We start from the raw sequence: 24,996 nt of genomic DNA, 5'->3' as shown, positions 1-24,996 counted from the left end.
GAGGCTGACAGCAGCCAGTGTCTGTGTTCCTCCTCTGTGTTCCCCTGTGTCCCAGCATGCGGCACTTGTGCCCGCCCATGAAGGCAGCGCCGATTGATTTGATGAATGCCGATCGGCGGCGCGTTCATGGGCGGGCACAAGTGCCGCACGCTGGATCTCAGGGGAAATCAAATGAATTTTTTTTTCTTGTTTTCCCGTGCGGAAAACCTGGTGCGTCCTATAGTCCGGAGCGTCTAATGGTCCGAAAAATACGGTATATTTATCAGTTTTTGTTCCATTACACTTAGCAAGCAATTATCTGTGCATCTGCAAGTGTTTATTTGATGATGAAACAGTTTCGTAGATTAGGTCTAGGCTGTGACATTATTTGATATCTTTCATTCAGTTGTTTTATTATATACTTGTTCAGGGGACCTTAGAGTCACAAATAAGTCTAGGTGCTGCTGAGATGCTTTTATTTGTAGTTGAAGTAAGCCATGTCTGGTACTTTTACACTCACATTGATGCAGAAAGAAAAAAAAAAAACATAAAAACAACAAAAAGATTTATCATCACCCATCATTTTATGGTCCTAAAATGAAATTACAAACTTGAATCATGGGAAGAATAGCATATTATTTGACTATGATTGGCCACTTTAATCACTTTTGTGTTACTTTATATGTAATGTCTGCAACATCATGGTATTTTGTCATATTTAGTGATATAAATATTTATATATGTCTACAATCATAATACATTTACAGGGAGCTGTTTCAATTTTGGGTAAAATATTACCATTTTATTATATGTCTGTATTTGAAGTAAAGTTCAGTCTGTGGGCTTGTGAATGTGAAGTATATATTTGAACAAAATCTAATTGTTTTTAATACCTTTTGTAAAGTATTTACTCCATCTCTCATCTATTTGCAGTATTACTATTCCATCAAAGACATATCTGTTGGAGGAATGTGCATTTGTTATGGGCATGCTCGCAGCTGTCCCTGGGATGAAGTAACGCAGGTAAGTTTGAGCAGATAAAGTCCTTATTCTTAATACAAAGATATTGTAATTTCTGTTGGATGAGCTGAATTCAGTCATATAATTTCATTTCAGTCATTAGTATAACATTTGGTGTCAGTGAAGGTTAATATTTAAAAGGTTCTTTATATTATTTCTTTCTACAGAAACTCCAGTGTCAGTGTGAACGCAATACTTGCGGAGAGAGCTGTAATGAGTGTTGCCCTGGTTACCATCAGAATCCATGGCGACCTGGCACCATTTCTGTTGGCAATAAATGTGAGAGTAAGTTGGATCTCAGTTCTATCGTACGAAGTGGGGATGTGTGAACTTCTCTCACTGTATTTTTTTTTTTTTTTTTGGGTTCAGTCTCTCTCAATTCGCTAATCATCTGGGGCCAAAAATATAGCTACAGTTTTTACTATTATTATTATTTATTTATGCAAAGTGAAAAACTTAGAATAAGATGATTATCTTTGTGGCAAAGATTCCTTAACCCCCCCCCCTAGCGTTCTAATTCTGTCCATATTTTCATGCAAAAGGCATAACATTTTTTTGCATTTTGCATGAAAATTTATTTTACATTGTAGACCTATAATTTTTAGGCATAACTCACCGAAATATGTCTAATATTTAATACATTTATTATTAAACTTTAAAAAAGTTAAACCTGTTAAACAAGGGTGCTTATAAATACTAAAACTTGTACTATACCTGTACAGTAGCATGTAAAATATATATATATATATATATATATATATATATATATACATTATAATTATATATATATATTATATATACATATGTGTCCCAAGGACCTGCAGGGACGAGCAGGATGCCAGGGGACACCAAAGGAACAAGGTAAGTGTTTTATTTTTGGCGACCCCGAGTGTGACACGGGATTACCACTTGTTGCAAGTAAAATCCACACTCGGAAATACCGCTAGGGGGGTAAAATAAAAAAAATGTAATTTTGCAACTTTATGTTACTTGTTGAACTTTGTAAATTATATTTTAAGTAATAAGTAATAGTGAGTTGTTTTTCTGTATCCTTTGTTGGGTGTAGTGCAGAGATGCAAGTAACTTCTTTTTGGTGACTTGGTGCCTCCTCAATGTTGCTGTATAGAGCAGGGGTCACTAGTGGGCTGCGGTCATCTGACAGATGGGCCACGAGAGCACCGAGACCAACTGTGGTCTGCGGCTCTGGCCTGTGCACCCCCCAGCGGGGAGATGGACACCGCTTAGGGGAGGGGGTGCGCACCAGCCAGAGTCTTCGTATGGATCGCAGGCTCAGTGCAGTGGGTGGATTGTGTATTATGATGTCACTCAGGGGAAAGTTTCTCCCGAGATTGACATAGAACTCCGTAGTCCATAGATTCAGTGGTTCGTGAGCTGCAAAAGGTTGGGAACCACTGGTATAGAGAATACTACTCTGAACACTCATCAAGCATTTGTAGGAACTCTTTAAACCCAGTTGACAAAAACTGATTAAAGTAGAAGTTCCACTTTAAAGTTTGTGCGATCTGGCAGGCTATTATTGCAGAAAGGGACAGATGATGTCCTATCTACAATAATGCACCTTACCTGCCTGATCCCTCTGGTATTTCTGGCAAAAAGATGAACTGCGCAGTGTTAGCTTTAGTTTCCAGGGAAAACGGGCATTCCCGACTACCCTTGTGTGTGCTAAGATGATATATAGTTATGTCATCCTGCTATGGCCAATCAAGATAGGCAAAGATCATTCATAGAAGGTAGATGGCAGAGCCTAAAGCTAGAATGCAGACAGGTGCGTTGGCTTTAGTTCTGCTTTAAATGCTTTCAAAATTTTAGAAATCTATTCCAGGTTCATCGTTGATAGTGTATCTTCTCCAGTGTTAGAGAGCTTTAATAAATCAGGTCCATTATGTTCTAGGTAAATATAAATCTCTGGATTTTAAGAATTTTGCAGTGTTCTGTCAGTGAAGACATGGGTCATTAACTGAAACTGATATAATTAGGATACCTTTGGCTTTTAATTAGTCGTGCTTAGTTTTAAATTTTTCAGTAAACTTAAAGCATGGGGCAGATCCACTAAATGTGGACAAAAGTAGGGGTAAGAACGGGCATAATGTAAGATACAGGTAGTCCCTGGGTTGAGGAGATCCAACATACAGACGACTACTAGATACGAACGGGCTTTGAAGGGAGAGGGGCGATTTGCATGACTTGCAGAAGAAATCTTTTCTAAACACATCTGAGACTGAGCTGTTCTGCAAGCTCGTGTAACTCTTTAATGACCAAGACAAACTCTGCAGTTGTTTCTTTTTGCATATAAAAGCATAGCTTGCTCCAGAAGTTAATGAATGTCTAGACTCCATAAAGTTTTTTTTTTTGGTTTGTTTGTGATTAACTCACAGTAACTGACACCACGCTGACTAATAATATGTTGAGACAAACATCTATCTCGTATGTAACCCGGGGACTAGTTGTATGTGGCTGGGCACCATATGACATCTAAGTACCACCTTTAGTTTGTAGTGCTAAGATATTTTGTGTGCCACCCATTCACCTGCTAGGAATAAAGCTGAATGCAAAACCTTTTTATTTTACACTAAAGTTAAAAAGCCAAAAAATTAAAAATCACTAGTTTTCCTTTAAATAGCTTCTTGGATTTATTAAGCCCTCAGTTTACTTTAAAGCATTTTTATGTGGTTATTGATTTACCTTTTATTATTCTTTCTTTCAGAATGTAATTGCCATAATAAAGCAGAAGATTGTTATTATGACCAAACCGTGGCGGATCGGAACATGAGCTTGAATATTAATGATCAGTATATTGGTGGAGGAGTTTGTATCAACTGCACTCAATTTACAGCAGGAATTAACTGTGAATCATGTATAGAAGGTTATTACAGGCCACACAAGGTATGCATGGTATTCACAGCCAATGACAATCCGATCAGTGCTGGATTGAATGGTGCCTAAATTTCTCCTTTTCTTTTTCAGATCTCCCCATATGAAGAAGCGCCATGCCATCCATGTGAATGTGATCCATTTGGTTCTGTTAGTTCTGTCTGTGTTGTTGATGACAAGCATGCTATAGAAGGTATGATATTTCTAACTTTTCTTACATGAAAATTAATTTATAATTACAAGCACAAGTATAGAAATAACTAGTTACGATTTTCTGAGGCCACAGAACAAATGTACTCTGGGGCGGGGGTCAGCTGTCTGTGCTTACATTGGGGTGAAGTATTGGCGGTGTCCCTTCACGTTTTTTTCACATTCAATTCTGTATGATACAGGTTACATTGGAATGTAAGCAATAAAAACAATATTTTTTTAATGTGTTGTATTGTGTTGTAGGTACTCTTCCGGGTCAATGCCATTGTAAGGAAGGTTATACAGGCACAAAATGTGACCAGTGTGCTTTTGGATACAAGGGATACCCTCACTGTGTCCGCTGTAACTGCAGCCTTATAGGGAGCGTGAATGATGACCCCTGTGCAGATCAATGTATATGTAAGGTGAGTGTACACTGAATAGTGTATGAGGATTTGTACTGATGCCATGCCTTGTTTCTTTACTGTTTGGGTTTGATTTACTAAAATATAAAGTCTGGTGGAGTAGAAATGGGCCTGATTTATTATTAGTTTGAAGTGTAATGAAGTAAGGTACACACGTGTTTATTCTAACCATCCTTATTTTCCTGCATTTGACTTGGTTATTGAGGTACACATGCTTACTTGATGTCATGGGTAGCAGGGCACTGCTGGCTGCATTTGGGAGATTTAGTTGTTCCTGGAGTTGCTGAATTGTTGAGCAGAGCATTGAAGACAAGGTCCAGAGAATGAGCAATAGAGTATAACTTCAAAATCTAAGCAGATATAGGATGTCTTTGTTGACCAAATAGAATCTAATAGGATGATAAAATGATCACATGTGTAGATATTAATGGTTTATGACATGTATGCATCTCTCTGTTTCTCAGGAACATGTAGAAGGGGAGAACTGTGACAGGTGTAAGCCTGGATTCTACAACCTACAAGAGAGGAACCCAGAGGGCTGCACTGAATGCTTCTGTTTTGGTGTTTCTGGTGTCTGTGATGAACTTTTTTGGCACACTACTCAGGTATAACTATATCACCAGTTCTTGTGATAAACTGACTTATGAAGACATATATACATTAAACAGACTGTTTGTTTTCCATTGTAGTAATGAAACCTTTAGAACAGGTGTGCCCAACAAGTGGGTAGATTGCAGAGCCCTACCTTTCAAAATAAACTCTACTGCGCACAGGAGTTATTAAGTTTTAAAAAGTTTTATAAAGTTTTATAAAGTTTTTTTTGATGGTAGATCATTTTGACCTGTTTTTTTTTAAAAGTAGCTTGCAAGGCAAAAAAGTGTGGGCACCCCTGCTTTAGAACATTAACCCTAAAATTTGTTTTAAATGTTTAATTAAATATTAAATAAACATTTGAAAAACCTAACTGGTCTCCAATTTTAAGCTAAGTTAAGTGGTTAGATGTTCTAAATCTAAGCTTGAAAAGAATTTTGGAGCAGTTCTGCTATTAATAAAAGTAGAAATTGCTAAGGTAGTAGTACTAAAAATTATTACAGCAGCAAATATTTATAAGAACATCTGCACTTTTTTTCTTAGTTCACCTGCAAATTCAAAAAAACCCTTTTGATTCTTCCAGTGATGTCCATCTGAATTTGTGCATGAAATTATAAGTGGATTTGACATTCATGTAGTTGTAGTTTGAGAGACAGACACACACACCTCTAGTAACAAAATAGTTTTTATTGCTTTATTTGTTTACCTTCACTACTTGATCCATTTGATCCAATAGACAAACAATGAAGAGAAATCCTAGTGATGGAATATCGATACAAAACTCAACAGATGTTTTAACACTTCTCAGCTATTTCCAATTTAGAGTTGGGCTATAAAATGCTTGGCAATCTATTGAATGGACAATATTTTTCTTTTAATATTCATCCTTTCTTTTTTGTTGCAGATGTCTGATATCCATGGCTGGCATGTCAGTGATTTGCATGGATCTGAGAGAATTTTCCCACAACAAGACCTGTTTGATGGTCCTCATCAAATAAGCATCAACAGCTCTGAGGCCAGAAAGACCCTGCATTCCATATATTACTGGGAGGCTCCATCTTCTTACCTTGGAAATAAAGTATGACACCTGTAGTATTTTATTTTTTTAAGAAAATATTTCTGCTGATGCTTAAAAATGCTTTACAGTGCTATATGTTGTCTATTTCATAATCTCTTATGAAGTCTACCAGGTGGGGTCAAGAATGATGGTAGGAGACTGTGCTATATCTCACCATCTTGAATACCCATTACATTTCTGATAGGATGATAATGTGATCCAGGATGTCCAGACATTAGTAGCATATATGTGTGACCATAGCTGGAGCAGTCCCTTGGATTGAAAAATCAGATAAGTTTCATACAGAAGGACAAGTGTGTAACTTTAGCCATAGCAACTATACTACAATTATTCATTTAAATAGGACGATTTTCACTACAGAAGAAATATATTTTGTAAAAGTTTTTTTTTATCCTAATATATTTTCTTGTCTTTAATAATTGTTTTTTTATTACAGCTAACGTCTTATGGTGGAGTCTTGCGTTATACAGTGTCCTATGATATTCCTGTGGAAAGCTTAGATGGGGAACTGGTTTCTAATGTGGACCTTGTTATACAGGTAGTTATTATATCTGGGGTCTATCCTATATTTCAATGTTTTTATTAGTTGAAAGAAAAGGTAGGAAAGTACAGAAAGATACAACAATGCATTGACATAACATGAAAGTAAAATATGTCACAAGGGAAAATTCTGAACAAAGTGCAGAGTGACAACCAGCTTTTCCATGAACCACTTAGCTAGGGATTTCCAGGCCTTAGCTAGGGTTATTCGCACTGCCAAAAAATTTACTTGGCCAATTTCTTGGCAGGTATTGGAAGGGACAGGAAAATTCCACTAAATAGTGCATATTCTGGAGTATTATGTTGCCGTTTTTAAGACTAAGGAGATAAGGGTAAATACCCCTGGCCAAATTTGGTGTTTTGTTTAATTTACTTTAAAACCAATGTTTTCTAGAAACAGTGGAATATTTCTAATAATGCTAAGCAGGGAAGACCTTGGAATTTTTTTCATTTTTGGAATTACCTTTTGGATGAAAAATTCAAGGTTAATTTCCAGAAATAGAAAATGCCTATACAGTGATACCTCGGCTAACAAAGATAATTTGTTCCAGAATCAAATTTGTTAGCCGAAACATGATTTCACATAGGTTTCTATAGAAAATCATTTATTTTGTTCTGGATGCTGCCCACATAAGTTTTATAAAAATAGTAAAAAGCACAACATAAAAGGTTATAAGCTCACCAAGGGCTGAGATGAACAGCCTCCCAATTAAAACAGTCTCAACATAATCTTAGGCAGCGTGGTGTCAGTTACTGTAAAAAATCCTCAGTGTGAGTTAATCACAAAGCAAAAAAAAAACTTTATGGAGCCTAGACATTTATTAACTTCTGAAGCAAGCTGTGCTTTGATATGCAAAAAGAAAAACCTGCAGAGTTTGTCTTGGTCATTAAAGAGTTACAAGATGTTAAAGAAGAGCTCACCCCCCTAAGATCACCCACAACCTCAGCTGTGTTTAGCAAAAGATTTCTCCTGCAAATCATGCAAACCGCCCCCCTCCAGCCTCCATCCTACACACAAGCAGCAGGGATACCCTGTTTCAGCTTTTTTTTCCACATTTGTTAGCCAAGTCCATATTCGTTAGCTCTTAAACAGTACAAAAATAATTTGTTCGCTGAAAAATTTGTTAGCAGGGCTACTTGTTAGCCGGGGTATCATTCTGATGTGGCAAATAGTCTTTGGCCTTTTGTTTGACAATACAAGAGGTATTGTACAACACAGTACAAATGTACAAAGCACTTGTGTAGTATTTAAGAAAGGGAAATCTTACTAGTTGGAAACCGTAATTGTGGGAGGTTTCTGGATTTTACTATATACAGTATGCATGCCATTCTGTAACCAAATGCATGCCAAATTCAGAAAAAAACAGTAGGTTGAATTGAGGGGACTGATAGGAGGATGCAAAATGTCTACTACACATACTTAATTCCAGAAAAAAAATGTTTATGGCACTTTAGAACAAACCATTATAGTAAAAAATTGAAATTTACCAAGTGCAAAAAAGTGGGACAACTGGGGAACAGTGAGATTGAAGGCTTCAGAGATGGACAAGAGGGGCCACATACATCTCAAGGTGTTAAAAACACATTTTTAACATGTCTGCCAGTGGTCCAGATGTCATTTTTATATGGTCATGGTTACATGCCAGTGTTCCTAGAACTAAACTGAGATTTTCTATGTGAAAGTGTGACATCAGAGCAGGCAGTGTGAACTTTTTTGACCCCTAGTTTTCCAAAACTGTATTAGGGACAACAATGCAACAAGTTCTCCATGAGTGTTATTTGGACTAATTGAAAAATACAAAGACAGAAGATGAGATGCTACACTGTCCCTATATTACTGCATGTCTTAAAGTGGCTTATACACCTGACAATTTCTTTTTCAGGGAAGTGGCATCACCATAGGCACAAAGACTGAAGGTTTACTCCTGCAGCCATATGAAGAATACACAGCCGAAGTAAAACTGCTTCCCGAAAACTTTGTGGACTACTACACAAAGAGACCTGTGGATCGAGATAGGCTGATGACTGTTCTGGCTAATATTAATCGCTTGTGGATAAGAGCTACCTATAACAACGCCAAAAATGCAGTCAGCAGGTAGAAACAAATGCATTCGTGAAGAAGTATTAGGAATTGCTAGAAGATGTATTTATAAAACATAAAATGTTATGGTGTTGGTTCAACTTTGTTATGTTTATTTATTAGGTTTATGTATTTTATTCTGATATTCCATTAAAAGGTTTATATATAGCATTTTATGTGTAATAGAAAATATTAGTTTTATAAATACACATTGAGCAACCAAAGCAAAGATTTTACATTTTGGGTGTTCTAGAGTAATGCTAAGACGGTAACTGTTTTTAAGAGTGTATTCAAGGCAAAAAAAATTAATAATAGATATTTTTACTTAGTAGAATAGGGAAAGGCTAGAACCATTGTCAGATTTGTATTGCTTCCTACATCTGTTTCAGTTTGTACTGGTATCATATTGAGTCATGATATACATTGGACTTGGAGACCTTGGAGCTACTGGCTCAGAGATAACACAATCATGGTAATCACTGGACAGGAGCAGTTCTTGGTTCAGCTCACAATTGTCTGAAACAGATTAGCACCCTTGTGATTTGTTACAATGTTACAGCATTGCAGTCTGATGACAAAAAGTATATATATTTTTAAATTGTATTGACGTTTTATATTGTAGCCCGAAATAACATTATTTTAAAATTTATTAGATATAGGTACATAAACAGGCTATTTAGCTGAGTGTTGTGTTTGTATAAAGTAATGATGAATTATAAATATTTCAAATCAACATTCTAAATAATTTTCCTGTTTCTAGGTTAAGCTCAGTAACACTTGATACCGCTACACCTAATGTGATTGATCTCCTGCCAGCTGTGCAAGTGGAAAACTGTGAATGTCCTCCTGGATATGCTGGCACGTCATGTGAGGTAATGAGCTAACCTAGACTGCTCATTGAAGTTTTCTTTACATTTATTTCTGTCAATGAAAAACAAATCTGATACAAACACACACACACACATATATATATATAAGTAATTTAAAGTAGCAGTAAACTCAAAATTCAAAAAAGTGCCAGGATATAGAGGTTTTTGGCAGTAGAGACATGCACCTGCTTCTGGTGGCTTTTTGTTTCTTTTGCTTACACTGCACAGCACATGCACAATGCACATGCATCAAATAAAATCATCCTTAGTGTTATGGGCTTATTCTGCAAGCATAGATAGATTGTAAGTTTTCTATGATTCACTTTTCACCAACTGGGAAGGTTTTTTTGTTGCACTTAACATCTTTCCCAACCAAGAAGCAGTTTAACTAAGCCCCCAATTTCCATCATAGGCACACAAGGTTTGCTATGGTCATGTAGAGGAACATGATGTGGTAAGGATGGTCTCCATACCACCAGCTTAGTGTATTTGAAAGTGCTGCCAGATGAAGCAAGATATGTCTAGGCAAGCAAATGCTTAGGTCAGGGTTGGTAATGGCAGCCAGATCAGGTACAGATTGAATAACAGAATGTATGCTCAGTAAGGGCCATAGTCAAAGTGTGTTTGCAAAAACTGATCAAATCAAAATTGGGTCACAGATTCCAGATATAAATAAAGTTAGCTTTGAGCCCAAGCAGAGGGCTCACTCATTTGGCACTACAACAAGAATGAACTCTCCAGATTACATGCATACCCTATGAAACCTTCACACATACATGGACGACTTGCAGAAACCTGTGCTTGTGGTTGTGCACTGTCCTACATTTGTACAGGTGTTCATGTCAATGCACCATGTTGCATTCTAAACATGACCTTCCTAACACCTACACCTAATATCTCTTTCTTCTGGCTCATGGGATAATTGTACTTGTATGGTTCATAAAGCCCTATCTTACATGTTAAAGGAGCTTTCTTTCTGGTGCCAAGTATTTCAATTAAAGCTGTTCCCCCTTCTGCCAGTAGTGGAAGAGGAAAAAAAGTGTTGGTGTTCTAAGGAAAGTGTTGATTTCATGTATAGTATATATCCCTTGGGTCTGGTGAACACATATAGGGTAACACATATATAGGGTGAAACACATAAGCCGGAAAACAAGGTACTCAGCAGTCATAATAGCTTTTCCACACAGACCCCAGGAAAATCAGCATCTAACCAAATTAACCTAGGTATCATAGGTATTGGAAACTGGGTTTCAGGATTCTACATTTTTTTTCCAGTCTTGCATACCTGGTTACTACAGAGTTGGAGGAACCCTCTTTGGTGGAATTTGTCAGCCATGTGAATGCAACGGCCATGCAACCGATTGTGATATTTATGGTGCTTGTTATGTAAGTTAGTTGTCTTCTTTTTATTAGCTGTGTCCTTCTTATATATTACAACCATATTCTGAAATGAAACTGTTATGTGATTATTGTATGTATGTTAACCTTAGGGCTGTCAGCACAATACTACAGGTCCCTACTGTGGCCAGTGCCTTCCAGGCTTCTATGGAGACCCAACTGCAGGAACACCTGAGGACTGTCAGCTCTGTGCTTGTCCTTTAACCGCACCTTCCAACAAGTGAGATCCTTTTTCATACTCAGCATGTCAGGGATTTTTGTTAATTCATTTCATCCTTTGTATTGTCATATATTTTCAATGCACTGTGCCAGCTTCAATGTCTTGAAAGTATTGCAGAGCTGAGCTTGTAAAGTACATTATTGAGTTTTATAAATTTGCTGAGTCAGTTTTTTTTGTTTATGGAGCTATTTCACTGCTTTATTAAATAGCCCCCTAGCATCAATATTTTGTTATTTTTACTATATTTATATATATTTTTTGTCCTTCCAGTTTTAGTCCTACTTGTTATTTGTCTGAAGAAGATGAGATGATATGTGACCAGTGTGCACCTGGTTATACTGGACCACGGTGTGAAAAGTAAGTATATACTCACCATTTTTTTAATTGGATTTATTTGGGTCATTGCAAAATCCAAGTACATAAAATACCATTTCTAAGAAAATAGGAAAGCCTAATTAAGCCATGCCTGAACTGCAGAAATATTATTAATAATAACAATGCATGCTTAAATTGGCCATCCAAACACTGAATAGTATTAGTATGGTATTTTTCATACTAATACTTATATTCTATAAGGGAAGATCCATCAATACAACGAAACATCAAGTCTTAACTACATAGTCATTTTTCTAACTACCTGCTCTCCTGGTTGAAGTGCTTGCTGGTTTTCTGTTGTCATGCTGCCCTGCATGCTCCCTTAATCATTGTACTGAATAATGTACCAACCCTGTACACTACTGCAGTCATCTGCAAGCACATTCAGGAATCCATGCCTCTTGGCCCACTCTTAGGTCTAGTTTGTTGAGGATTCCTCAGCAATATTTTGTACCCAACTTTTGTATGAAATTGGTGGAATCATTATTGTGCTTTTTTATTTTATTGCCTAATCTCAAGTTTTTATGAAGGTTACTCATCATCAAGGTGCCTCGCTCCCTCACACATTGTTTTATGAAAAGACTTCATTCTCTTACTGTTTACATTTGTTCAGAAGAGGAATGAAGCTTACAGAGGGCCATTATGGCTAAAGGCTCAGGGTGCACTCAGGTTTTATTTGCAGGTGAAGATAGAGATGAACTCTGAAATTACAGTTCCTGATTTGAAATGGGGAGGTAATGAATGGTTCAGAATTAGCTCACTACTTTACATTTGTCCTGAAAAGCCCTTGAAGTTTCTTACAGATTTGTGCTGTACCTATTAGCACTGATGTCTCCAACCCAACCATTTAATTGCTGACACATGCAAATATGGAGGTTTGATTACTAGTTTAAAACCAGGCAATGAAAGAGAGTGTGTCCAAGGGATTAGTAATTAAAGCAATGCATTGGAAATCTTGTTTATTAACACTGGCCTGTACTGAAGAGAAAAATATCTATTGTATTAATGTCATGACTAGCAATTCGTCATTCTATAAAGTTCACAGGTGTTTGTTGTTCTACAAAAAAAGAAGTGAGAATTTGGTTTAAGAATTTTACAATTTCTGTTTATGACAGCAGCTTAATAAAGCCACAGCACAATTTTGTTCAGTGAATTATAGATTTAAAGAGTACCTAAACTAGACAACCCTTTTACTTAAAGTAAAAATGTTGTTTGTTAGTGTTTTTTGTGGAACACCCTTTTTTAAAAAAAAAAAAAAAAAAAGTGGAACCACCCTTTTTAAAAAAAAAAAAAAAAAAGGTGCAGCAGAGCCCAACTTGGCGATAAAGAATGAATAGGAGTGCAGAGCCTCCCGGGATACCTACGTCACGCATCCCGGGCTCTCGGCTGCTGCTCATCAATAGGAAAAAAATTGTTGATTTCACACATGTGCAGTGAGATTGGCAAGTTTTTTCCCATCTACGTCACACGATCGTGCGCCTGCGCAGTGCGAGATTGGGTGACGTAGGTAGAAGAACACAGAAGAAGAGAGGAGAAGATGGCGGCGCCTGGCGCTCCCTCTGTGCCAGGCCAAAAAGGGATACCAGGACGACGCGGGACCCGATGGAAGAAACTTCCCGACGTATAGACTGATCTGCGGGATCAAAAGTAAGCAGAATTTGTTTGTTTTGGGTTTACTTCTGCTTTAAGCATGACTAAAGCTCAACTCCAGTTTTGCATAGCATGCAATCGGTTATAACTCTTGTCAGGTACTATTCTATGCTTGTGACATGGAGATTTCCCCACACATCTCATCCTGGTGACAGGGGTCAAATGAATAAGAGGAGAACAATAGAGAATGGAAGAAAGAGCAAAACATATTAAATTGTATACTTTGACTATGTTGCTTTAGTGTCAAAATGTTTATGGGTTTCTTAATATGAACTATCCACTTTAAATACTCCTACAACATTTCAATGGATTCAAAGTCTTAAAAATTAGGTCTACAATCCTCCATTTGTTATACATTGGTTTCATTTTGTAGTGTGCTTCAAATCATGGTTGCACTGGAAGATTAATTTCTGATTCAACTTCAACTTAAAAAAATATAGTCTTGTCTTCTTATCGCCCGCTCTTGATATGTTGTATATAAAGGTGATATTATAATTGCAAGCTGTCCAGGCACTAAAGAAGTAAAGCAACCCAAAAACTTAACATTTCCACCAAGATTCTCGATTTTCCTAGAGGTTCGTTTCCTGAAATATTCAACCATGTCCACTTTTTTTGTGGCCAAAAAACGTTATCATTTATTATACCACAGTATAATATTCCAAAAGGTTTTACATATGCCTACAGGTCCAATGACAAATTTTAATCTTGCTATTTTGCAATATTTTGGGTCTTTGGTCTTACATGTTTTACTGATAAAATACCGTATTTTTCGCCGTATAAGACGCATATATGTATGAGCGTATAAAGACGGAATATAAGACGCACCCAATTTTAAAGGAGGAAAATCTAGAAAAAAAGATTCTGAAAGATTATTCCCCTTCTGATCACTCATGTGCTATTCATACCGGTATTCCCCTTCTGATCACTCATGTGCCATTCAAATTCCCTTTCTGATCACTCTGTACCTTTCAAATTCCCTTTCTGATCACTCTGTGTCATTCAAACTCCCCTTCTGATCACTCTGTGCTTTTTTTCTATTGTACGGCAGTTAGGACAGGGAACAGCAGGTGGCGCTGTGCCGGCTTCTTTCGCTTTGCTTTACAGACAGGAGAAAACACGATGCTGGCAGAGGAGAGAAGAGAGACACGCTGCAGCCAGAGACACACGCAGGATCGGGTATCGGGTGAGTATAATATTTTAATTATTTTTTTTAACACATTTGTCGTATAGGACGCACTAACTTTTCCCCCCCAGTTTTGGGGAAGAAAAAGTGCGTCTTATATGGCAAAAAATACGGTAAGTATTTTATATTTAATATAATATAAATATATTTTATAATATAAATATATATATTTACTGCTTAGCAATTTGTGCTTTTTAAATGCATGGCACAGATAATGACCTAACAACACTCTTTTATTTTAGCGACATTAATGAAAGGTCAGACGTAATATCACCCTTAGATAATCCATTCTGTGTTTCAGGTGTGCCAATGGATATTATGGAAACCCAACAGTGCTTGGAGGGTCCTGTGTCCCTTGTGATTGTAATGGCAATATAGACCCCTTTGAAGATGGTCATTGTGATTCAGTGACAGGAGAGTGTCTAAAATGTATTGGAAACACATCTGGGCGCCATTGTGAAAGATGCGCTGATGGCTTCCATGGAGATGCTATTTTTATGAAAAACTGTACTGGTAAGATTTGACACAGTTGACCATTTTTGGATTTCTAACCAAAGAGATGAACTCCAGGCTGCCCAAAATTATCTTAAGTCACACACAACATTTCTGTGTTAGTATAATTAGCCTAGAAAAGATCCATTACAAAGTCCTGGGAAATGTTGTACTCTCCGAGACTGCTTGTTAAGGCCATTCTTCATAAAAAATACATTTTGGTTTGTAAATTTTATTTACTGTCAGGTATTTAGGAAAATAGAGCTGCAGCAATAAAGCTTTTGCCAAGTATTTGCAGGTGTAGGCTGAAGAGGTGGGAAGTGTATGGTGTAGTGGTTTGAACACCAGACCACATTAGTGCACTGCATTAAGTATCTAAAAACAAACTATAATCAAACACCTATACAAAAAATGACGGGGGAGAGCTGAGGACAAGCTGATAGTGGTAAACCACAGCAATCACACTGGCAAAAAACTGCCAAGATAGGTGTTACAAACGGTTGAATTTCCATTACTGTGGCCCGTCTGTTGGTACTCACCTGGCATAGAACATTATAATTTTGGGTAAATAAGTTTACATGATGACTGTTTTTTTACAGATGGCAAAAATGTGCAGTCAATGATCATAGCAAGAAAAGTATTTTCTCTGCTTCTGTCACCTGTAGGCAGACAACTAATAATCCTAATGAAAAAACATGTCCATTTGTAGCAAGAGAAGGGTGGTTATTAATGAAATCAGATGTATATATTTAATGGTGTTTTAAACAATGGAACCAATGGCATTTTTATCTTTTTTTAAGCATGCGAATGCCACCCAAATAGCTCCATCTCCTCAATTTGCCACCATGTCACTGGATTGTGTGACTGTAAACCACACGTCTTTGGTGAAAAATGTGATCAGTGTGAGGTAAGAAATGAAAGTTTATACGGAGATTTAAACAGAATGTTTTCTGTGTTTCTGTTTTCTGTATTTTTGTACTGTTTTGATTATGTTCAGGAATAAAAAAAAATCAAGTAAAAAGTGATTTTATTTTTGTGAGTTAGGTAGACATGAAATATTGTGAATTTGAGTTTTCATATATACAAAATACACACTGGAGCTGTAGTTTTCAAAAGGAACATTGCTGGCTGAAAACCTATTATTGGAGAATGGACTCTGTATGTTCACAATGCAATAAAAGTGTCTTACCTGTCTGCCAGCAATATTTGTCCAGCTCAGTGTACATTCTAGGCATGCCTTTGTGGCAAGATAAATTATCTCCCGGGACCATGGCTGAGAATTAAGTCATCCCAGGCAGGCCGGTCAAGGATGGCAAACTAGAAAGGCAGCTCACATCACTGGAGGGGAGGCAAGTATACTGAAATCTAGTTCCACTTTACCAAGCACAGGTAACAGAGGTGTGCATCATTTGTAATATTATGTGTTAGCATAATATGAAAAACATTTTTTAAAATGTAATAATAATGTGTTAAACTTTACTTTGCTTCAATGTAGTGTGTTGTAATTTCTTTTCTAATTTCTTTAATATGTTTGGTCTCAAAACTTTTTAAAAATGGTTATATTTCAAATGCATATGTTTTACGCATTCTATATATATATATATATATATATATACTTTTTTGCATTTGCTGACATCTCCACAGTCAACAGTGCCACTGAATTCATATCTATTCTGCAACTGCAGCTGGTGGCCAGTGATTCCTATGGTGTACTTCCTGTGCTTGTGAGAGGTAGAGGTACATTGTCACAGCACCAGACTTCATTCTTGGCACATGACCTGAGTGTGTTTCAAATGTACTGCACTGTGTATATAAATAAACAATAGTTGGAGAGAAGGGAAAAAAAGTGTTGGGTGTATATTTTGGCCATTGACCTCAATACCGGCCAGTGGTGTTATTTTTGGATAGAGTGAGGAAGGGTTGAGCAACACGGTGGCTCAGAGGTTAGTAATCTTTGCAGCTCTAGGTCTCAGGTTCGAATCTCGGAGTTTGCATGTTTTCCCTGGGTACTCCGGTTTCCTCCCACATTCCCAAAAAAAAACATGCAGTTGGGTTAATTGGCTTTCCACCAAAATTGACCTTGGACTGTATTAATGACATGTGACTCTGGTAGACACAGTATATTTTAGGCCCCCTTTGAGGGACGACTAGTGACAGGACTATGAATTTTATAAAGTGTTGCGTAATACTTTGGTGCCATATAAATACTGGATAATAATAAAGGGTTAGATCTTTTGGCAGGTTTGGTTGCAATTTTTGTCCTCATTATTTATTGTCCCAGGAGATACAACAAGAAGTGATGACAAACTCCATGTTTATACTTGACATCAGTCATTGGGATATTTTTTCTCCAGTCCTGTTTTGCTGACAATTGTAATTCTAACCTTCCACCTTTTGCCAGTCTCTGGGATAATACAAAAATGTTAATCTTTACTATAAGGATATATACAGCAATGTGAACCTAACAGAGGTTAAATTCCCTACTATATCCAACAATGCAAATAACTACATTACATTTCTTTATGGTGTTTAATAGGCAGCATAGTTTGTAAGGTACATTTGATGATATATTTACCTTGTAACCTTTATGTCTGTTCTTATTATAATATTTTACAATAACCATTTTATAATTGTTTCCATGTCCTTGATCTCTATAAAGTTAAAATCAATGTTTTTATTCACAGCCTGGGTTCTATGGCTTGACAACTGGCCTTGGCTGTATGCCTTGTAACTGCAGCTTAGCAGGTTCAGTCTCCGGAGTGTGTGATGATTCCGGCCAGTGTCCATGTGCTAATGGCGTGTCAGGAGTTAAATGTGACATCTGTGCCCATGGATTTTATGGATATCATGATGGTGGCTGTACACGTAAGTTTCTAAAATGGCTATTTTAGATTTTCAAGACTAATCCCACAGAGATCTGATTGGAACTGGACAGGTACATGATGAACTGAATTGTTACCTGGGTGGCTGTAATTCACAGACAGACTGCTGTACAATTTGGCACCTTTCCTGCTCCTGAGCACTGCTGTGCAGCCTGCATATTGGATTTTTGGGCCCTACTGAGATCTGTTGGGAATTCCTGGCACACATGACTCTGCATAGTGACAAACGGGGACTATATGGGGGCTCAACTGTACAGTGGATAAGTGCATCACAGCCCAAAAGTAAGGGTAGTTCACATGTTTCCTCCCCAAATCCAAAGATCAAATCCTTTTGACATTTTTATCATATGTATCACTGATTTGCTTTTACTAAAGTTGCCTTTCTATTCTTTATCACAATAAACTGCTTTCTTATTTGAGTCAAAATCAGTAAATTGTTATGCCAAGATAAAATTACACTCTCAGCTTTTTCTAAAGATGGACAATAGGTTGATACCACTTCACTGGCAAAGCCTTAATATAATGTCAAGGAAAGTAGCCCATACATAATATGTAACCAATTACTTGTCAGTTTACTGCAATTTGGCAAATGAGAGGAGAATTGGTTGAAATGAATTATTCTTTCCTAATTAATTGGCCCCTAACCACAGATCTGTTAACTTAAAAGGGGACTTATTGCTATGTATACTAGCTGCATTTTTAATTTTGTTTATTTTTTTTGCTACACTATTCAGTTTTTGTTTTTTTTTATAGAAATGTGTAATATCAGATATATATAGTATTGTATTGTTGGAAAAGTAGGCTGCATGGAAGTTATTTGGAGAGGTCCTGCACTGCCTCCTAGTGTCCATATGCAGCAATTTTTTCTTTTTCAATTTTTTTTTTCATTTGTTCCTAAATTCACCCACCAGCCTTCTCAGTTCTCTGACTTTCTGCAGCTAAAGTGATTTGAAAATATGTCATCAAAACCATTTTAAATATAACACATTTAAGACACATTTAGCAAGATATGTTTCATATAAAAATAAAACTTTCAGTTGATGATATTCATTTTTAATTTATACCTAATAAAAATCTTAATCACTATATTGTTAAAGAAATTTGGTTATAAAGTACAGGATAAAAGTAATATTTTATTTTTCATTGTTCCATCTCCTAACTGGAAGCCTGCATGTGATTGAAGAAAATGTCAGCTTGCAACAATGAATATCTATTGTCTCATCTATTCACACATTCTATTTTTCTTGTGTGTCCTATATATTTTATGCATCTTGTCTGTCTTTAGTGCTTCCCATGGTGATGCTTTATGAGTTTTATTTGGTGGTATTAAAGATGTATAATAAAAACAGCCTAAGCGTAACAGAAAGATCAATAAGCATTCAGAGATTTCAGTAAATTGATAAGCTGCGATTCAAAAAATATTGCTCCAGTCTTCTAAATAGATGCTGGGATATATTTGTAATGGATGGCTAGAATCCATTTATTCTTTAGAACTGATTATTATTAGATCTGTATGATGTGTATGTTGTTTTTCTCCAGCTTGTCACTGTGAGCACACACACAATAACTGCAACTCACAGACTGGAGAATGTATCTGTCCCCCTCACACACATGGGCCAAAGTGCGAATTCTGCGACGCCAACTACTGGGGCCATGATCCTGAGCTTGGATGCCTGGTATGCAGTGTGACTTACATTAAAGATATTCCTGTTTATATATACATCCCATTAATTTTATCACATTGATATGATTTATTTTAGGACTGCAACTGCAGTGTAGATGGGTCTTCCAGTCTCCAGTGTGACCTCACTACCGGGCAGTGTCAGTGCAGGAAGGAGTTTTCTGGACAGGCATGCAATACGTGTCTATTCGGATACAGAAAATACCCCAGCTGTATCCCCTGTGACTGTGATGTAAAAGGTACTCAATCTGCGTGGTGTGATGATGAGCAGAAGATGTGTAGCTGTGAAGAAGAAACTGGTACCTGTGCTTGTAAGGTAAATATAAACCACCTATCAGGTAGGTGTAATGTACAAAATTCAAAGCTGTAGATAAAAAAGGAATATTTAATTCTTGTATTACAACTTGCCATGTATATATGTAAATTGAAACCATCCAGATGAAAAAATAGAATCTATCACAAACCTTGGCACACTTTTGGAAAATATGCCGTTTTCTTTTAAAATTTGAAGCTTCGAGGATCTCTATGCCAGGTTTTAAAACAAGTCTATTCTTTTCTGTTGCTCAGACACTGCCATCTAGTGGTATATTCACAACATACACCTGTGCACATATAACTACCTGGATATTATTTCATATCATTTGGCCATAACTTACTCATCAGGGGCATGTCAGATCACTGCTTCTACGAAGAAAAGAAGGGTTCTTCTGTTCAGCATGATTACAGGGGATGGGTTTTTCTACTCAGATTATGGGTGCTTTACAAAGAGAGCAAACTGTAGTATTTTCACAAATTTAATTTGAAACACCTAGAATGTATTTACCTGGTTTAAAGGGAAAGTTCAGTTGAGTTCTAGGAACAATGTCATTATCTTTATAACTTTGTCCACTTTTGTGTTTTGCATCATAGGAAAATGTGGTTGGGAGTTATTGCAATGAGTGTAAAAGTGGAACGTTCGCCCTGCATGCTGCAAACCCTTTTGGTTGTTCTCCATGTTTCTGTTCTGGAGTGTCTCAGCTTTGCGCAGAAGCAGAGGACTATGTACGCATTCCTGTAAGTGACATTTTTATATTTTATCCATCCCATTCAATATGGCAGTTGATGTTGAAATTAAAATATTCTTTTCTTGACACTGTACTAAGCAATACTATGGGTATGACTTATTAAAGCTCTCCAAGACTGGAGAAAACTATCATGGATAAACCTGGGTGATCCAGCAAACCTAGAATGATTAACATTACTTGCTGTTATTTGGCAAATGTTTCAGTCCTGGACCAGATCCATTCCAGCCCGCTGGATCATCCAGGATCACCCATTATAGTCTCTAGTCTCGGACAGTTTAAATAAATCAGACCCTGTGTGTTCTCTGGAGCATCCCATATGAGTGATGTTTCATTTATATTCTAGAGATATTAATGGCAGTGAGTGATTATTTAGATGATAATTTGGATGTGGATTGTTCTATTTCCACAGAATTTGCTATAAATACACCAGAAAATATCAAGGTTAGCAATACCAGTAAATTAAGAATTTATTTTTTTAATTCACATCATCCATCTTGTAAACTGCATAATAATAAACACTTCAAAATATTTTTATTTTATTTTGTTAGTCAGATCTATTTGGTACCCGGTACGATTGTCCTAAAGGACCCTCCCAAGTCTTATCTAAACATCAAAATTTTGTTACATTTTACAATAGAATTTATTGAATACCAATGATGGATATGTTAAATAAACAGTCAGCCAAGATTTACCTGAATATATAACTATGCTGCTAAATAAAAATCAATTGAAAGATTTATTGGTGGCGCACCCAGTGTGACATGGCATACCATAGGGATAATATAGGTGGAGTGGTAAATAAAATAAAGGTAAAGAGACTAACAGTACACTCAATAGGCTGTGAGAAAACAAGAGTTAGGGAATGAAATATGAGGATAACAACTGCTTGCTTTGACAGTGAAAGGCTGACAGGAGGCTAAATTATAGCCGTGTGGTCCTATAAACTCTAGTGACTTGACACTTGCAAAATGTGGTAACCCTAAAAATACATTGACTACAAATAGGCAATTGTATAACACACAGGCAACAGCCAATTGTTATAATATGTGGGCAGAAAGTATGCAACAATTGTAGTACTGAAGACGATCATAATAAAAACATGGGCAAACGTGTGGTTGTGACTAAAGATGGACAACAAATGGACTGTAATTACAATACAAAGCTAAAAAATGCACAAAGTGGACTCTATGTGGACAATACAGCCACCTGTAGACTTAGTTAGAATGGGTGCTCACAAACCCCCATGGCTCAGTGACTCACATAATAATTCTTGCAAAGTCAGCTGCAGCAGGAGCAATGCCATGCAGAAATGGGGAACTAATCTGTAACAACCCTGGTTGCACAGCACTTAATTGGCAGTACTTAATGTGGACCTGAACCTCCCTATGATATGCCACTGGAGGCTTGTTCAGCTTACCTGTTCCCAGGTGTCAAGTATTGTGTGGCACCCTGGAGCCACACAAAAACTGCCCAAACAAAGGCGGTCCCAACAAAGGAATATTCATTCTATCTCAGGTTTAAATGAAATTCTAAATTAAAATGAGATAGGCTCAATTAACAAAGCATATAAGTATATTTATGCTTTCTTATTAAAATACTGACAGTTATTTTCAGTTATAGCCAATAAGTTTAGAAAATGCCACTAAAAGTGAGATTTATACAATACAATGTTTCTTATTTCTATAAATGCATTATTTTACTGCCTTTGGCTTATATTCGAGTTTTATTTATTTATTTGAAATTCCTATGTTTCTTTTTTTATCCATTAAAACTAGTAACATCATACTTTTAAGGTTATACATAAGCACATAAAAGCCACTGTTATAAATGTAGTACCTTTTAGAAATTGTATAGATAGCTAATAAAACAATAGGTTTTTTCAATACAAAATAATACAAGTACCAGTTTATAGAATTCTTGGTATATAGCTAGTTATTTTGACCAGTGATACCCTGACATTTAATATACTTGTCACAATGAACCTTAAGAGATGTGATTTATTAATTGGTCAAGGGCAAGAGCAGTGACTATAGAAAGTGTAGGAAAGGGAATCTGATTGCTTGTTGTTGGTTCCTGCACTTTGAACAATCATTGCTTATTACTAACTTGTGTTCTGACATTGCTTTGATATTTTAATTTTCTCATGTTTTAGATCACCTTGGTTCCAGACCAGTCTCTGCTCCGTGTGGTTTCTATGAATGACATGAATGGAACTACAGATGGTGTTTTCTCTGAAGCTGTTGACATGTTACTAGATGGATCAGTGATACAGCAACACTTTGTATCAGATATATTTTATTGGAAATTACCTACACAGTTCCTGGGTGAAAAGGTAAATAAATCCCATATTGTTGGATTGTGTAAATCCCATATTGTGTGAATTTCTGTTTTTTTTCATTCATCCATTTTCATTGTTTTGTCTATTTCTAAACATTTTTTTCCATATAGATACATAATGTGTTATGTCTTTTATCATACAACCTTTAAAAGTATAAACACAAATTATACTACATAAATCATACATCAATCATTTTATACCTCCTAGCACTCCCTTTCTCTCCCATTTGTCCTCCCCTCTTCTTGGGTTAAAAATACTTAACTTTAGGTGCCTACACTTTTCATCTATCATTATCATCAATGCCTTTATAAATCGTTTTACAATTATAATCCCAACTTGGCCTCTACAATGCATTCAGTTATGGTCTGATAATATATTTTATGTTTTCTTTTCTTTAAACCTGATCCAGGGCTTCCAAGTCCTAACCTCTCTATCTTCCAAAGCAGGGGTCCCCATAAACCGGGCTGTGAACTATGCCGATCCTGTCTCTTGTCATTTTGTTCATCCAATCACGTAAGCTGGCTTGCGTGATTTGCTGAACAAAATGAAAGGAGAGAGGACACAGATCCTTTCTGTTACAGCTAAGACTGCAACTGATACTAGTTTCCCAGTGCTGGTTTCATGCAAATTTAATTAAAAATATTCCATGTATATATGTATATTTACAAGATAAAAAACAACATTTTGAGTGTTATTTATTTTCAGTTATCAGCTTATGGCGGCATGCTGAAGTATGTTATTACATATTATGCGCTGGGGGAATCCGATTCTTTAGAATTTGAACCTCACATTATAATGAAAGGTGGAAGTCTCAGGAAACAGGTTCTTTATATGACTAAACCAAACCCAGCAAATGGAGTGAGAACTGAGATACAAATAAGTCTCAAGGAGGTAAGAATGGCTTTAACCATGTGAATTGTTTTTTTTTTTCAGATTTCCAGATGACTCAATGTCCTATAAATAATTACAGTTTGTAACCTATTCCTAATTTTACCTTTGTTGATTGTTATACTGGTTTTGAAAACTATATTTATGTTTTATGAGCTTGTATTACATATATTTATTTCTATCAGTTTGATAAATTAGCACTCAAATTTCAATGTCCCCTAACCCACAAATATTCTAGATCCAGTCTGTACAAAACTTTTACAATAAATCACAACATTAAAATATAGATAGTGGCTTAAAAGTCTTTCATTAACAGAAAAGTTTTTTGGAAAAAATTTGCACAGTGGTATTAAGAGCCAACTAACAAGCATACCACAATATAATACTTTCTAACCATTGTCCTATTTTACACCCTAATTCCAACTGACCAATTGAAAATGATAACGATTTTCTTTCTCTGCTCTCTTCTGCAGGAAGAATGGAAATATCATAATTCTATATCTGATGAGTCAGTTACAAGAATGGATTTCATGTCGGTTCTAAGCAAACTTGATTACATACTTATAAAAGCATCATATGGCTACGGATTACAACAAAGCAGGTATGTCTTTCCTTAAATACATATTTTACCCACAGTCAGAAATGTAATTGCTTTATATTACATGCTGCTTGCAGTTAATCCGTACCAGAGGAGAGCACAGTCATATAGAATTATGTTAGCTAATGCAACAGAATTAACAGCATGTCAAAAGAATCTTCTAAGACTAAAGTGTAACAAAGTACCCTCACTGACATATCTCCATGTGGACTGCATAGGGAGGGGGAAAATGTAAAATATAATGTATGTAAAATGATAAATACACTCTATGGTGGATTTATTGATCCACGATCAGATGAGATGACCAGTCCACTTGATTCCCTGATCTGAAATCACTTGGTTAGGAGACCCAAAACACAGCAACCATGTAAGAAATTGTCCCATTCAAATCATGGGGTGAAGATAGAGTGAATTTTAGGACAGATGGCAGCTTCCAGTGGATTTCCTTCATCATTTGGATCCAATCATTTAGTGGGATCAGTAAGCAGGTTGGAAGTGAAAGGTGACTTATGTCTGCTAGGCCCCTGTTATAGAGCGGTGTAGATACAGCACAACCAGGATCTG

At 36.5% G+C, this 24,996-nt stretch overlaps 1 protein-coding gene across 2 annotated transcripts in view; it reads left to right on the top strand.

Annotated features, from left to right (window-relative positions):
• The window catches only part of LAMA1 (laminin subunit alpha 1), a 101,600-nt gene that overhangs the window by 30,262 nt on the left and 46,342 nt on the right, over window positions 1-24,996 (top strand). For both annotated transcript variants that reach the window (XM_072411412.1, XM_072411413.1), the window contains 22 exons: window positions 913-1,002; window positions 1,167-1,284; window positions 3,725-3,903; window positions 3,985-4,084; window positions 4,345-4,505; window positions 4,970-5,110; window positions 6,001-6,174; window positions 6,611-6,712; window positions 8,598-8,809; window positions 9,555-9,666; window positions 10,939-11,049; window positions 11,154-11,281; window positions 11,552-11,638; window positions 14,791-15,002; window positions 15,782-15,888; window positions 17,666-17,846; window positions 19,403-19,539; window positions 19,624-19,860; window positions 20,454-20,597; window positions 22,761-22,940; window positions 23,652-23,837; window positions 24,308-24,435. In XM_072411412.1, the coding sequence (XP_072267513.1) occupies window positions 913-1,002; window positions 1,167-1,284; window positions 3,725-3,903; window positions 3,985-4,084; window positions 4,345-4,505; window positions 4,970-5,110; window positions 6,001-6,174; window positions 6,611-6,712; window positions 8,598-8,809; window positions 9,555-9,666; window positions 10,939-11,049; window positions 11,154-11,281; window positions 11,552-11,638; window positions 14,791-15,002; window positions 15,782-15,888; window positions 17,666-17,846; window positions 19,403-19,539; window positions 19,624-19,860; window positions 20,454-20,597; window positions 22,761-22,940; window positions 23,652-23,837; window positions 24,308-24,435 (3,227 nt within the window). The remainder of the gene's footprint in view (window positions 1-912; window positions 1,003-1,166; window positions 1,285-3,724; window positions 3,904-3,984; window positions 4,085-4,344; window positions 4,506-4,969; window positions 5,111-6,000; window positions 6,175-6,610; window positions 6,713-8,597; window positions 8,810-9,554; window positions 9,667-10,938; window positions 11,050-11,153; window positions 11,282-11,551; window positions 11,639-14,790; window positions 15,003-15,781; window positions 15,889-17,665; window positions 17,847-19,402; window positions 19,540-19,623; window positions 19,861-20,453; window positions 20,598-22,760; window positions 22,941-23,651; window positions 23,838-24,307; window positions 24,436-24,996) is intronic.

The sequence above is a fragment of the Pyxicephalus adspersus genome, chromosome 5 (assembly GCF_032062135.1).
Source record: "Pyxicephalus adspersus chromosome 5, UCB_Pads_2.0, whole genome shotgun sequence".
Taxonomy (NCBI): Eukaryota; Metazoa; Chordata; class Amphibia; order Anura; family Pyxicephalidae; genus Pyxicephalus; species Pyxicephalus adspersus.
The sequence above is the reverse complement of the archived record's forward strand: the minus strand, read 5'-3'. Positions and strand labels throughout refer to the sequence as shown.